Source organism: Malurus melanocephalus, unplaced genomic scaffold, assembly GCF_030028575.1.
Source record: "Malurus melanocephalus ecotype Western Australia unplaced genomic scaffold, MMel_1.1 scaffold_1147, whole genome shotgun sequence".
In the NCBI taxonomy this organism is placed as follows: Eukaryota; Metazoa; Chordata; class Aves; order Passeriformes; family Maluridae; genus Malurus; species Malurus melanocephalus.
The window spans coordinates 51066-62439 of record NW_026624379.1 but is presented as its reverse complement, the minus strand read 5'-3'; the positions used below and the strand labels follow the sequence as shown (position 1 = coordinate 62439).

At 47.1% G+C, this 11374-nt stretch overlaps 1 protein-coding gene across 1 annotated transcript in view; it reads right to left on the bottom strand.

Annotated features, from left to right (window-relative positions):
* Positions 1-6: 6 nt before the first annotated feature.
* SCN8A (sodium voltage-gated channel alpha subunit 8) overlaps positions 7-11374 on the bottom strand; it is a 49709-nt gene continuing 38341 nt past the window's right edge. Inside the window, exons 21-27 of the mRNA XM_057387148.1 lie at positions 11199-11321; positions 8339-8623; positions 7897-7950; positions 7037-7174; positions 6212-6316; positions 5460-5730; positions 7-4215 (exon numbers count right to left, since the gene is read on the bottom strand). Of these exons, the coding sequence (XP_057243131.1) occupies positions 3068-4215; positions 5460-5730; positions 6212-6316; positions 7037-7174; positions 7897-7950; positions 8339-8623; positions 11199-11321 (2124 nt within the window). The 3' untranslated portion in view covers positions 7-3067. The remainder of the gene's footprint in view (positions 4216-5459; positions 5731-6211; positions 6317-7036; positions 7175-7896; positions 7951-8338; positions 8624-11198; positions 11322-11374) is intronic.

Sequence of the window (11374 nt, the reverse complement as noted above, 5' to 3'; positions counted from 1 at the left end):
GCTCCCGAGGATGCCCAGGTGGCACAGATGGCTGCTGGATGGCTTCCTGCTTGCGTTTGGGTGATTTTAGGCGATTCCTGGCATTTTCTGGGTTATGGGATTATGCAAATCCAGATCCATCCTCTCATCTCCAGCTCTGCTGTCTCGGGGTTTTGGGTTTTTTTGGTTTTTTTTGTTTGTCCCGCTGGTTTGGGTGTCACCAAATGTCACCTCTGTGCCACTGCTCTGCCCGGACACCCCAAAATGAGAGGGGGTGGAGGGTGAGGACACCCCAAAACAGGGTTGGGATGGGCACACGGAGCTCCTGATGGTCCCTCATGGGCAGAGACTGGGCCAGAGGGGAAAAAGGAGGGAGGGGAAGGCACCGGGCCCTCCTGGGCTGCAGCCACCCCAAAACCCCCCTGGCTGCACCCCAAAGCAGGGCAGGGGCTGTGCCACCAACAGGGAATGAGGGGAGGGCTCCGTGTCCAGATCTGTGTCCCCGTGGGGCAGAGTCACCCATGGGAGAACTGAGGGTGATCCCAAATCCATCCCTGTGGGGCAGGGGTCAGGAGAACCCCGGGTGATCCCAAATCCATCACCACGGCCGTGGGAGAATCAGGRTGATCCCAAATCCACCCTCCTGGACCAGGGGTCAGGAGAACGCAGGATGATCCCAAATCCATCCCCCTGGAACAGGAGTCACTCATGGCCATGGCAGACCCAAGAGTGATCCCAAATCCATCCCTGTGGGGCAAGGATCAGCCCAGGATGATCCCAAATCCATCACCACGGCCATGGCAGATCCAAGAGTGATCCCAAATCCATCCCCCCCACCCCAGGGCTGGGATCGCTCCCCAAATTCCAACCAGCGGATGTAACGCGCTGCATTTTTTTTTTAATTTTCTACCAAAAGAAGTGTCTACACTGCAGGATGGAGGCTGAACAAGAACTGGTATTGACGTTMAATATTGCAGGATAGAACTGACCTTGCTGGCTGCTTGAAGCCCTGGGGTTTGGATTTACAGTGACATGGATAACAAGCCATTCCCAGATTTATCCTCTCCCCTGGGGCGAGGTCCAGAGCAGCATTTGCAATTTTGTTCTATTTCAGTGTGCAAAAAAAAACCCCATGGCTGTATGGAAAAGAAAGTCAAAGTCGTTAAAACAGACACACACGATTCGTTCATCTGCTTGTTGGGTTCTGCTGGGGGCTTGAGGGGTTTTTGTTGAGTTTGGTTGGGTTTTGTTGGGGGTTTTGGGGATTTTGTTGAGTTTGGTTGTTTTTTGTTGGGGGTTTTGGGGTTTTTGTTGAGTTTGGTTGGGTTTTGCTGGGGGTTTTGGGGATTTTGTTGAGTTTGGTTGGGTTATGTTGGGGGTTTTGTTGAGTTTTTGATTGTGTTTTATTGGGGGTTTTGGATTTTTTGTTGAGTTTGGGTTTTTTTTAGCGGTTTGGGGGTTTTCACTGAGTTTCATTGGGGGTTGGGGTTCATTTTTGAGTTTGGTTGGGTTTTGTTGGGATTTTTGTTGAGTTTGATTGAGTTTTAATGGACGTTACAGGGTTTTGTTGAGTTTGGTTGGGTTTCATTGGGATTTTTGTTGAGTTTGGTTGGGTTTTATTGGGGATTTGGGGGTTTTTGTTGAGTTTGGTTGGGTTTTATTGGACGTTTTGGTGTTTTAGTTGAGTTTGACTGGGTTTTATTGGGGATTTGGGGTTTTTCGTTGAGTTTGGTTGGGTTTTGTTGGACGTTTTGGTGTTTTTGTTGAGTTTGGTTGGGTTTTATTGGGGATTTGGGGGGTTTTGTTGAGTTTGGTTGGGTTTTATTGGGGATTTTGGTGTTTTCGTTGTTTGGTTGGGTTTTAATGGCCGTTACAGGTTTTTTGTTGAGTTTAGTTGGGTTTTATTGGGCGTTTTGGTGTTCTCATTCAGTTCGGTTGTGTTTTATTGGTCATTTCAATACATTTTCTTGGGAGATCTGAGATTTTCCCAATTCCCTTGGGTTTTGTTGGGTTTTTCCTTCTCCTGGCAGGTTTCTGGCACGTTCTCTACCAACCGGGACGCACTGGCAGGAGCATCACTCAGGTTCCTCTCGATACAGTGTGCGGTAGATTCTCAGTGTGGAGTGCCTGCGTTTATGGCTTTACACACCCTGTGGACAGGTGACTGCGTGTCTCGTGGTTATGGTTCCTCATGCATGGTCCCTGCTCATGCCGTCATGCAAATCGCTTCTACGTGTTAACGAGCACTTTGTTGGTTTTTGGTTTTGTTTTTTTTTTTTTTTGGAGGGGGGAGATCAGCCTGAGCTGGCTCCAGGCTGAAGGTACCTGATTGACCCCATCTCCCAAACCAAGTAAAGCCCATGGAGAAAGTAAAAAATGCAAAGAATAAATTTCAAATAAATTATGAGAACTCGGTGGGCTTAATGGGTGCTTTTTTTAGTTTTTCCTTTTTTTTCTTTTTTGTTCTGCTTGTTTTAACTCTTTTTCATTTTTTTTCTCCTTTTTTTTTCTCTTTTTTTTTGTTTTAGCCGCTTAACTAAACTCAAATCTAGTTTTGCATGAACGAACCCATCGACATCGTGACTTCTGGGTTTTCTTTCGAGAATAACCAACAAAATGGGAAAATAAAATCCACTTGGGGCTGCTTTGGAAAATACATGGATCCCAGCAGCGGGTTCTGTTTTTCTGTGTGCATGTGTGTGTGTGTGTGTGTGTGTGTGTGGTTTATTTTGCTTGTTTGTCCTAAGTTGCATTGACTGATGTGGAACATGCAGTATCCACCTGCCCAAACAATAGAAAATCCTTTTTTTTTCCTTTTTTTTTGTGTTTAAATGTTTGTTTACAGGGTCCTTTAAACAGGTGGTAGGTCACTGCTTTAGATGCAACGCTGTCACACAGTAAGCAGACTATGTTTGGTATAAGATCTTCAGGTAAGTGTCTCCACAGCTGTTCTGTATTGATATATTTCAGGAAGTTTGTAAACAATCTTTTTTTTTTTTTTTCACTTGCAAATATTTTTTAATTCGTACAATTCTACTATTTTTTTTTTAATTTTTTTTTTAAATTTTTTGTTTTTTGTGTGTCTGTCTCAACACTTGGATTCCCTGGTGTCTTTTTGTCTCTTTGCCTTTTCTCKCCTGCCCTCCTCCGCCCGCTGCTGTTTCTCCTTCTCGGGTTTGGTGACGCTGTCGTAGGACGGCAGGGACGCCGTGGATGGGGTTCCTTCCTTTTTCTCCCGGTTTGCTCCCCCGTTCTCCAGTTTGGTGGACGCGGGCCGTCGGCTGATGAAGCCCCGCCGTGCCAAGCGAGCCCTGTAAGCCCTCTGGATCACCACCGCCGACACCTCCTCCTGCTTGCGCCGCAGCGTGGTGGTGATGGGCTCGTAAGACACTTTGGAAGGGTTGGACGCCACGAACCTCTCCTCCATCTGCTGCCTCAGGATGTCCAGCTCCCCGCTGTCCCCCAGGACACGTTTGGTGAAGGCAAACAGGATGTCCAAACAGTGGATCCTGTCCCCACTTACCATAGGCAGGTCCATGGCGATCAGTTCGATGGTGTTGGGTTTCGGGACGCGCAGCGGATGCTCCAGAGCGTCGGCGAAGTCCGCCAGCTTGCTGTACTCGATGAACTGCGTGGCGTCGGGGTCGAACTTCTCCCAGATCTCRTAGAACGTCTCGAAGTCGTCCTCGCTGAGCGGGTCCGCGCTCTCCTCCGTGGCCACGCTGAAGTTCTCCAGGATGATGGCGATGTACATGTTGACCACGATCAGGAAGGAGATGATGATGTAACTCACAAAGAAAAATATCCCCACCGAAGGGTTCCCGCAATCCCCCTTAAAGCCGCTCCCCGGGTGCTCCTTGTCCAGGTCGCAGTCKGGCGGCCGGTTCAGGATGGGCAGCAGGAGCCCGTCCCACCCYGCCGACGTGGTGATCTGGAACAAGCAGATCATGCTGTTGCCAAAGGTCTCAAAGTTGAACATGTCGTCTATGCCGGCCTCGTGCTTGACGTAGGCGAAGTTGGACATGCCGAAGATGGAGAAGATGAACATGACCAGGAAGAGCAGGAGGCCGATGTTGAACAAGGCAGGCAGGGACATCATTAAGGCAAAAAGCAGCGTGCGGATCCCTTTGGCCCCTTTGATCAATCGCAGGATGCGGCCGATGCGAGCCAGCCGGATCACGCGGAACAGCGTGGGCGACACGAAGTACTTCTCAATGATTTCGGCCAGGAACATTCCTAAAGGAGACAGGAAACACGTGGGACACGGGAGAYRCRCGGGCTGCTGCTTCCTGWGAGCCTGGGGATGGACATGGGGCAYGGGGAMMSCYYMGGGGGAWTTGCAGAGGGTSTCCAGCACCCRGAGGTGTCACCTKKGGGCASGTGAGTCCTCCCGAGGGRCAGCTCCGATCTCYGCTCCTGTGACACMGACAGGACCCAGGGAATGGCTGGAGCCGTGCAGGGGATGGGTACCAGGGAAAGGTGAGGGTGTTGGGCACTGCCAGGGAATGGGCACAGCCCTGACCCTGCCCGAGCTCCAGGAGCATTTAGAAACGCTGCCAGGGAGGGCACAGAGTGGGATTGTGCAGGGTCAGCAGCTCCCTGTGGGTCCCTCCAGCTCAGGATAYYCCACAATTCTGATTCCACCCCTCAACCCCGTGCTCTGGCTCCCTGAAAGGTTCTCCTGCCCGGGGAGGGGAAGGGATTGACCCCTCCTGGATAAGGACGAGCGAGCTGCTGCTGGGGGATGTCTGCTCTSAACACCAAACCCTGCCACGGCAGCCAGGCTACGGATTGTGCTTGGAAGGTGCTCAAAGTGCGTGAGATAAACCTCATTTCAAGCARCAAAAAAAAAACAGGGCTGAGTTTTAGGCTGTGGGATGCCCTGGAGACTGATGGTTCATCGGTTTTGTGCCCGCCCTCCACGCTTTGCCCTGATTCCTTAGGGAGGTCGAGCGCATTTCACAGACCGGACGCTAAAAAACTCAAAACCTGTTGGAGAAAATGTGGATTGAACATCCCAATGAACCACAAACGAGATGGGAAGCCGTGTGCTGGGGCAGGAAACCCTGCAGGGCTGTTTTCGGGGCTCACTGAGCATGAAAACATTCTGATGAGGTGGGTAAAACTTCAGATTGTAAAATTCTAAAATTTTCAGATTTTAAAAACAGAGAGAGCAAGCGGTTTGGTTCACAGAATTCTGGGAAGGAATGGCAGAACAGATTAAAACATTCTGATGAGGTGGGTAAAACTTAGGATTGTAAAAATTTTAAGATTTTTCAGATTTTAAAAACAGAGAGAGCAAGCGGTTTAGTCCACAAAATTCTGGGAAACGAATGGCAGAACAGAAGAAAGAGGCATCARTCAGGAATTCTGCCACGGTCTCTCCCCAAGGTTTGAAGAGAACCTCGAAATCCTGATAAATGAAACATTCCCCTGCTGAGACAAGAAGGTCACAGAGCTCTCCCTGGCGTCACACTTACCCACGATGGACAGAATCACAACCACGAAGTCAAAAATGTTCCACCCGATGGTGAAATAATAGTGCCGCAAGGCGAACATCTTCAGCACACACTCACAGGTGAAGAAGATGACAAACACAAAGTTGATCCAGTAAAGGATGTCCTCCATCTGCTTGCTCTGGGTGTCTGTCTCCACCATCATGGTCACCATGTTGAGGCAAATCAGCATCATGATGACGATGTCGAAGGCTTGCTGGGTGACAAAGTCGAAGACGGCGCCTTGGATGCGGTTCTGGGGGCGGGAGAGACGAGGAATCGTTTGGAATTTTGAGAAATTACAGAATGTGGAATGGTTTGGGTTGGAAATGTCCTTAAAGCTCATCCCATGGCACAGCACCAGGGGACTCACCCCAAAACCCATTTTTTGGCTTTCTGAGGGATGCAAGSTCTTCCAGAAAGCAGAAAAACGTGCTCAGTTCTACATCAGTGCAGCCCCCAAGGATGGACAAATGCCCAAGATCCAACTCTGGTGCCAGGACGCTCCTACTCCACTACTGTGCCTTCTCACCCAGATGGAATTTTTGGGATTTTTTTGAGGATTCGGGCAATTAAATGATCAACACCAATCCCAGTGAAAGTTTTTAACTTTTCCAGATGACACGTGAGTTAGAGCAGCAGGGACAGGGTGATGTGGAGCCCCAAATGAGCCCGAACAAAGGATTTTTTTTGGAGCCATTTGAAATCAGCTCCCCAGGTTTTCCCTCAACACTCACCAGGGGTCGGGGAATGGGTTTTTGAGGCTTCTTGGAGCCCAGTTTTTTCATGGCRTTGTAATATTTCTTCTGCTCYTCCGTCATGAAAATATCYTGACCTCCAAAGTAAAGGGGAGAAAAGAAATTTGGTTACAACCAGGGAATAAAAYAGAAGGGGAAGGAGCAAATCCCAGCTCTGCCAGGTGGGAGGTTGGAGCTTTTTCAGACAGGAATAACTCACATTAATACCTGACCAAAAATTACTGTTTTTGTTACAAATTACCTGTTTTATTGCACAAATCACCTGAGATTGCAAAAAACGTGAGATTGCAAAAATGACCTGTTTTATGGCACAAATCTGATCTGTTTTATCGCACAAAAATGATCTGGTTTATTGCACTAATGACCTGTTTTATCTCCTCCTTCCCCAATTCTCTCTCCCCTCTGTGCCCAGCGGGTGTGAGGGCATTTACACAACACAAATCCTCAACTCAGCTCAGAAAAAAAGTAAAATATGAGACAGAGACAGAGGGAGAGGTGGGCAAGACACCTCACTTCTGGTTCATATTTCAGTCAAGGCATAAAAAACGGCCCAAAATGAATGAAAATGGGAATTTTTTTCAGCTGGCTGCAGTTTAAATCTTTCAAAGTTTAAAGTTTAAAGCCTTGGGCTGCGTGCTGGGCTCTCTGAGCTTCCACCCAAACAAGGCTGAGAGAGGCACCGACACGTCCATGGCTCTAAAAAATGAGATTTGTGCCCCAAACCCACTGAAATTTGCAGAGAAAAACCTCCCAGAACTCCTGGGACAGATCTGAGCTGGGAACCAGCAAACACAGATCACTTATCTTTTTCTTCTGCTGGTTGAAGTTGTCGATGATGACACCGATGAACAAGTTCAGGGTGAAAAAGGAACCGAAGATGATGAAGATAACGAAATAAATGTACATGTAAATGTTGTCCTCGTACTTGGGCTGCTCTTCTTGCTGAAGGGGAGAGGAGAAGAGGAATAAATGACATTTCAACAGCATCACAGGAATAGAGGCAAAACGGGATTGGTCACGTTTCCAAATTATTTCTTTTGAAGATGTAGGACCAAAAAAAAAAATCAAAAATTAGAAGAATGTTTTTACACTTTCCTGTTTCAAACCTGCACTCACTGCAGGATGAGAAAACCCATTTAAAATATTTTTATATAAAACTAAGAGAATAAAAGGGGGAAAAAATTGAAATTAAGAAAGGAATCGTGGTGTTTGCATGATTCCAGCACGCAAGAACCAGAAAATTCCCAAGGAATGAACTCCAACCCAGAGATAATTCCACAATTGGATTCACACAGATGCTCAGACTCACACTCAGGACTAAGATTCATGAGAGACCTTCTGGATAATTCCTCCCYCTAATTCATTCTAATGATTAAATCTATAACTTCATTAAATCCATCAAATCTGTAACTCCATTATAGATTTCCTTCACTGTGTTCCTACTCCAGCTGAACTGGAACAAAAAAGGGAACCAGAAGAAACCTCCTTTTTTGGGGATTTTCTTGAGCATTTTTTAACCCATCAGACCCCCATGAAACGATCAGAGTTTCATTCACAAACAATGTGAAATGTTATAAAAATTCTACATTTTTTACTCTTTGATTTTACCAAAGCAGAAGAGCAGATTGAAACAAAGAGAGGGGAATTTGGGAGTTTGCACAAACCTTTCTGGAATCTACAGCTGCGTACATGATGTCCATCCAGCCCTTGAATGTAGCCTGGCAAAGAAAACACAACTTGTGTGAGACAGAATTCACCCAAAACACAGGAACCAGCCCAAATTGTGTCTGCCAGGGCTCCCTGGTACTCCTGATGGCCCTGCACAATTTAATTTTGTTGAAATATTAATCTAAATCACATAAATTGTGTTCAAGCAGTTGATCCATGGGAACCTGGTGAGGTTCAAGTAAAAGGAAAAGGGGACAGATTTGGGKGTCATTCACTGCTGGGAAACCCTTAAATTAGGAAAGGGAAAAAATATAAAATGGCAAATTCATTCCAGCCCCAACCCCAGTGGGTTTATTAACAGGATTTTGTATTTCACAGAGAGGGAAATACATCAAACACATCAGGAATATTTCACATGAMTCCCAAAACCAAACTTACAACTTGCAGCAGAGCCAGATATCCTGCCCCAACGTTGTCAAAGTTAATTTTCACATTCTTCCATCGGATCTCCGTGGAGTTGGGCGGCATCAGAGCTTCGCAGTCGGTCTTGTTGTTAACAACATCTATCTCAAAGCGATGCTCAGCTGTTTCATTAAAGCAGTAATGATATTTCCCGGCAAACAGGTTAACCCCCATAATGCTGAAAATCAGCCAGAAGATAAGGCAGACCAACAAGACATTCATAATGGAAGGGATAGCGCCAACCAAGGCATTGACAACCACCTGTGTTGGAAGGGGTGGGAAAAAGTTTCAGTATAAAACACGAGGCAGGAGACAGCAAAGCATCACTACAGCTGCTTTTGGCTGGGGAACGGCTGCGGGGCTGCCACGGCCACGACAAACTCTGGGTGCTGCCAGAGAGGGCACAAATTCTGCTTCGAGCGCTGTTTTTGACATAAAAACAGGCCACGGGGGTGGATTTACAGAGGTTGATTTTTGGGTGGTTTGTCCTTTGGTGAAACAATGGTTTTATATCATTTTAATTGCCCAAAGGAAGAAAAAATTCATTTCCCAAAGCTCAGACTGTGTTGTAACAGGTTCTTGGGTGGAATTTGTGCAAGGAGGACACTTTTTSTYGTGGATTKAACCATTYTGCTCAGCCAGCAGCCCCTGGGGCCGTTCCCCACRTTCAAACAGAGCTGTTTTCACAGCAGAGCCTGGCCCTGCTGCCACCAGGACCACGCTCACCCCGATAACACCGAGATCACACCGTCACCGAGCACGGCCCCAGAGCTGAGCATGCAGCTCTGCAGGCTCCACAGACACAAAAACCACCTTCATTCCTTCCTTCCTTCCTTCATTCCTTCCTTCCTTCCTGCCTTCCTCCACCAGGACGGGTCTGCTCACAGCCCCATCCCTCTCCAATCTGAGCTTGCTGAGGTTTGGGAGCAGCTCCCAGCTCTGGGAGTTTTAATAGAGGAGGCTCAGCGGGATATTGAATATTTCGTGGTGATTTCCTAATTCAGATCCTTTATAGGGTGAACAGAATTGTTGTTGTCACCCTTTTGCTGCAGGTTTGGAACACAACTGCACCTGGTGGGTTTGTCCCTTTGTCCCTCGCTGGTGTCACCAGGGGCTCGTGGCCAGGCTGGACTGGGATTTAGGACTGGTTTAAGTGGAGGTGACCCTGCCCCATGGATGAGCTTTAAGGTCCCTCCTTCCCCAAACCAGGCTGGTGGAAAATGGAAGATCACGGTGATTAAACAGTGAATCCTCAATTGCAGACCCTGAATGATGCCACCAACAGCACCAGGAGGGTCGAGGGCACAGCTRAGAGCTCCAGCAGCTGAATTTGGATCCTTTGCTCTCCTGCTCATCCCAACAGGACGCTGGGCACCAACACCTGCAGGATTTCTTGGCTCTCACCCTCCTACAAACACCACGGTTTATTCCCAGAAACCAAAAAAATGGCAAAAAAGGATGATATTTATCCTGATATCCTGCTGAAATTGTAATTTCTGGCTTGTTCCACCCGCAGGGCTCTCGGGGAGAGCAGGAGGAGGAGGAGGAGGAGGAGGAGGAGGAGGAAGGTGATTTTTGTGTGCTCTGACAGAACACATGCACATCTCACAGCACCACAGGCACAATCCCTGACCCAGCTCAGAGCAGAGCAAACTCCTAGAAATGCAGATTGCAATGGAGGAGAGAAAAGCAAAGAACTGCAGAGCTCCTGTCAGYCTCCTTTGCAAAGGCCTTTCAGAAACCCATTAATACCAAATACTTTATTTTCTTTTCCTACACAATTTTTTTTGCACGTTTTTGGAGACTATTTCAACCCCAAATTAATACGAAATACCCTTTATTTTTTTTACTATACAATTTTTTTTGCGTGTTCTCAGGAGACTATTTCAACCCCAGATTAATAAGAAATACACTTTATTTAATTTTTTTCCTACACACATTTTTTTTGCTCATTCTCAGCAGACTATTTCAACCCCAAACGGGGCAAAAAGCACCAAAATACAGATAATTGTGATAATTGAAACCCCTGAGGTCGTGGTGCCAATTCCAGGAAAGCTCCTTCAGTTCAATGCTTTGCYTGTGCTTTGTTCTGGTTCCACAGACAGGACAGGGACCAAAAAAGCATGGAAAAAGGGGAAAGGGAAAGAAAGGAAAAGCTTCAGCACCAGACAAGGCTGCCAGTCCCCAGCAGACTGGGCTGAGAACAACAAGGTGCAACAAGAGGAATGAAACCAAAGTTTTCCAAGAGCTGAGCTCCCCCCAGGCCCTTCCTGACCCACCAGAGACTTTTCCCCCCCGGTGAATTTTTTTTGAGCCCCCTCAGACTGAGATTTCAATCCAATTCCAACCCCACCAAGAGCTGGGAGACCCCCGAGGCGGTTCCAATTCTGCTTCTTTGCACCTGGTGATTCTCCCTAGGTCCAAAAAATAAAAATTAAAAAAAAAAAAAAAAAAAAAATAAAAAATAAAAAGTTCCAGCTGAGAAGCCCCTCGGATGCTCGAGGTCAAAGCCAGGCCAAATGAGAGCAGCCAAGTGTGGACATGGGCTACGAATGGCGGGTGGTTGGGGCCAGTAATTAATGTTAATGAGCTGATTGATGCATCTCCCTTAATTAGAGGGGAGGGCGCAGCAGTGGGCGGGGTGAGGGCACATCCACGGAGGARGGGGGTGACTGAGTCAGCAGCTGCATCATGATTCTGTCTGGAATTTTCTTTCCGCCACTTTGGATCGGTTCTAGCATGCTTTTATTCCAAAAAAAAATAAAAATGAAAAAGAAAATGAACAAAAAACCGCTGCACGGGCATGCAGAAGGATCAGCTGCTAATGGCATCTTACCCTCATGCCCTCAAATCGGGACAACGCTCTTAAAGGCCTCAAGGCTCTTAGTGTCCTAAGGGATTTTATGGCACCTAGTTCCGAGTAGCCCAGGGCATTAGCTATAAGGCTGACTAAAGAGACCTACACAGAAAATAGAAAAAAAATAGAGGAAAAAACAACAACAACAAAAAAAA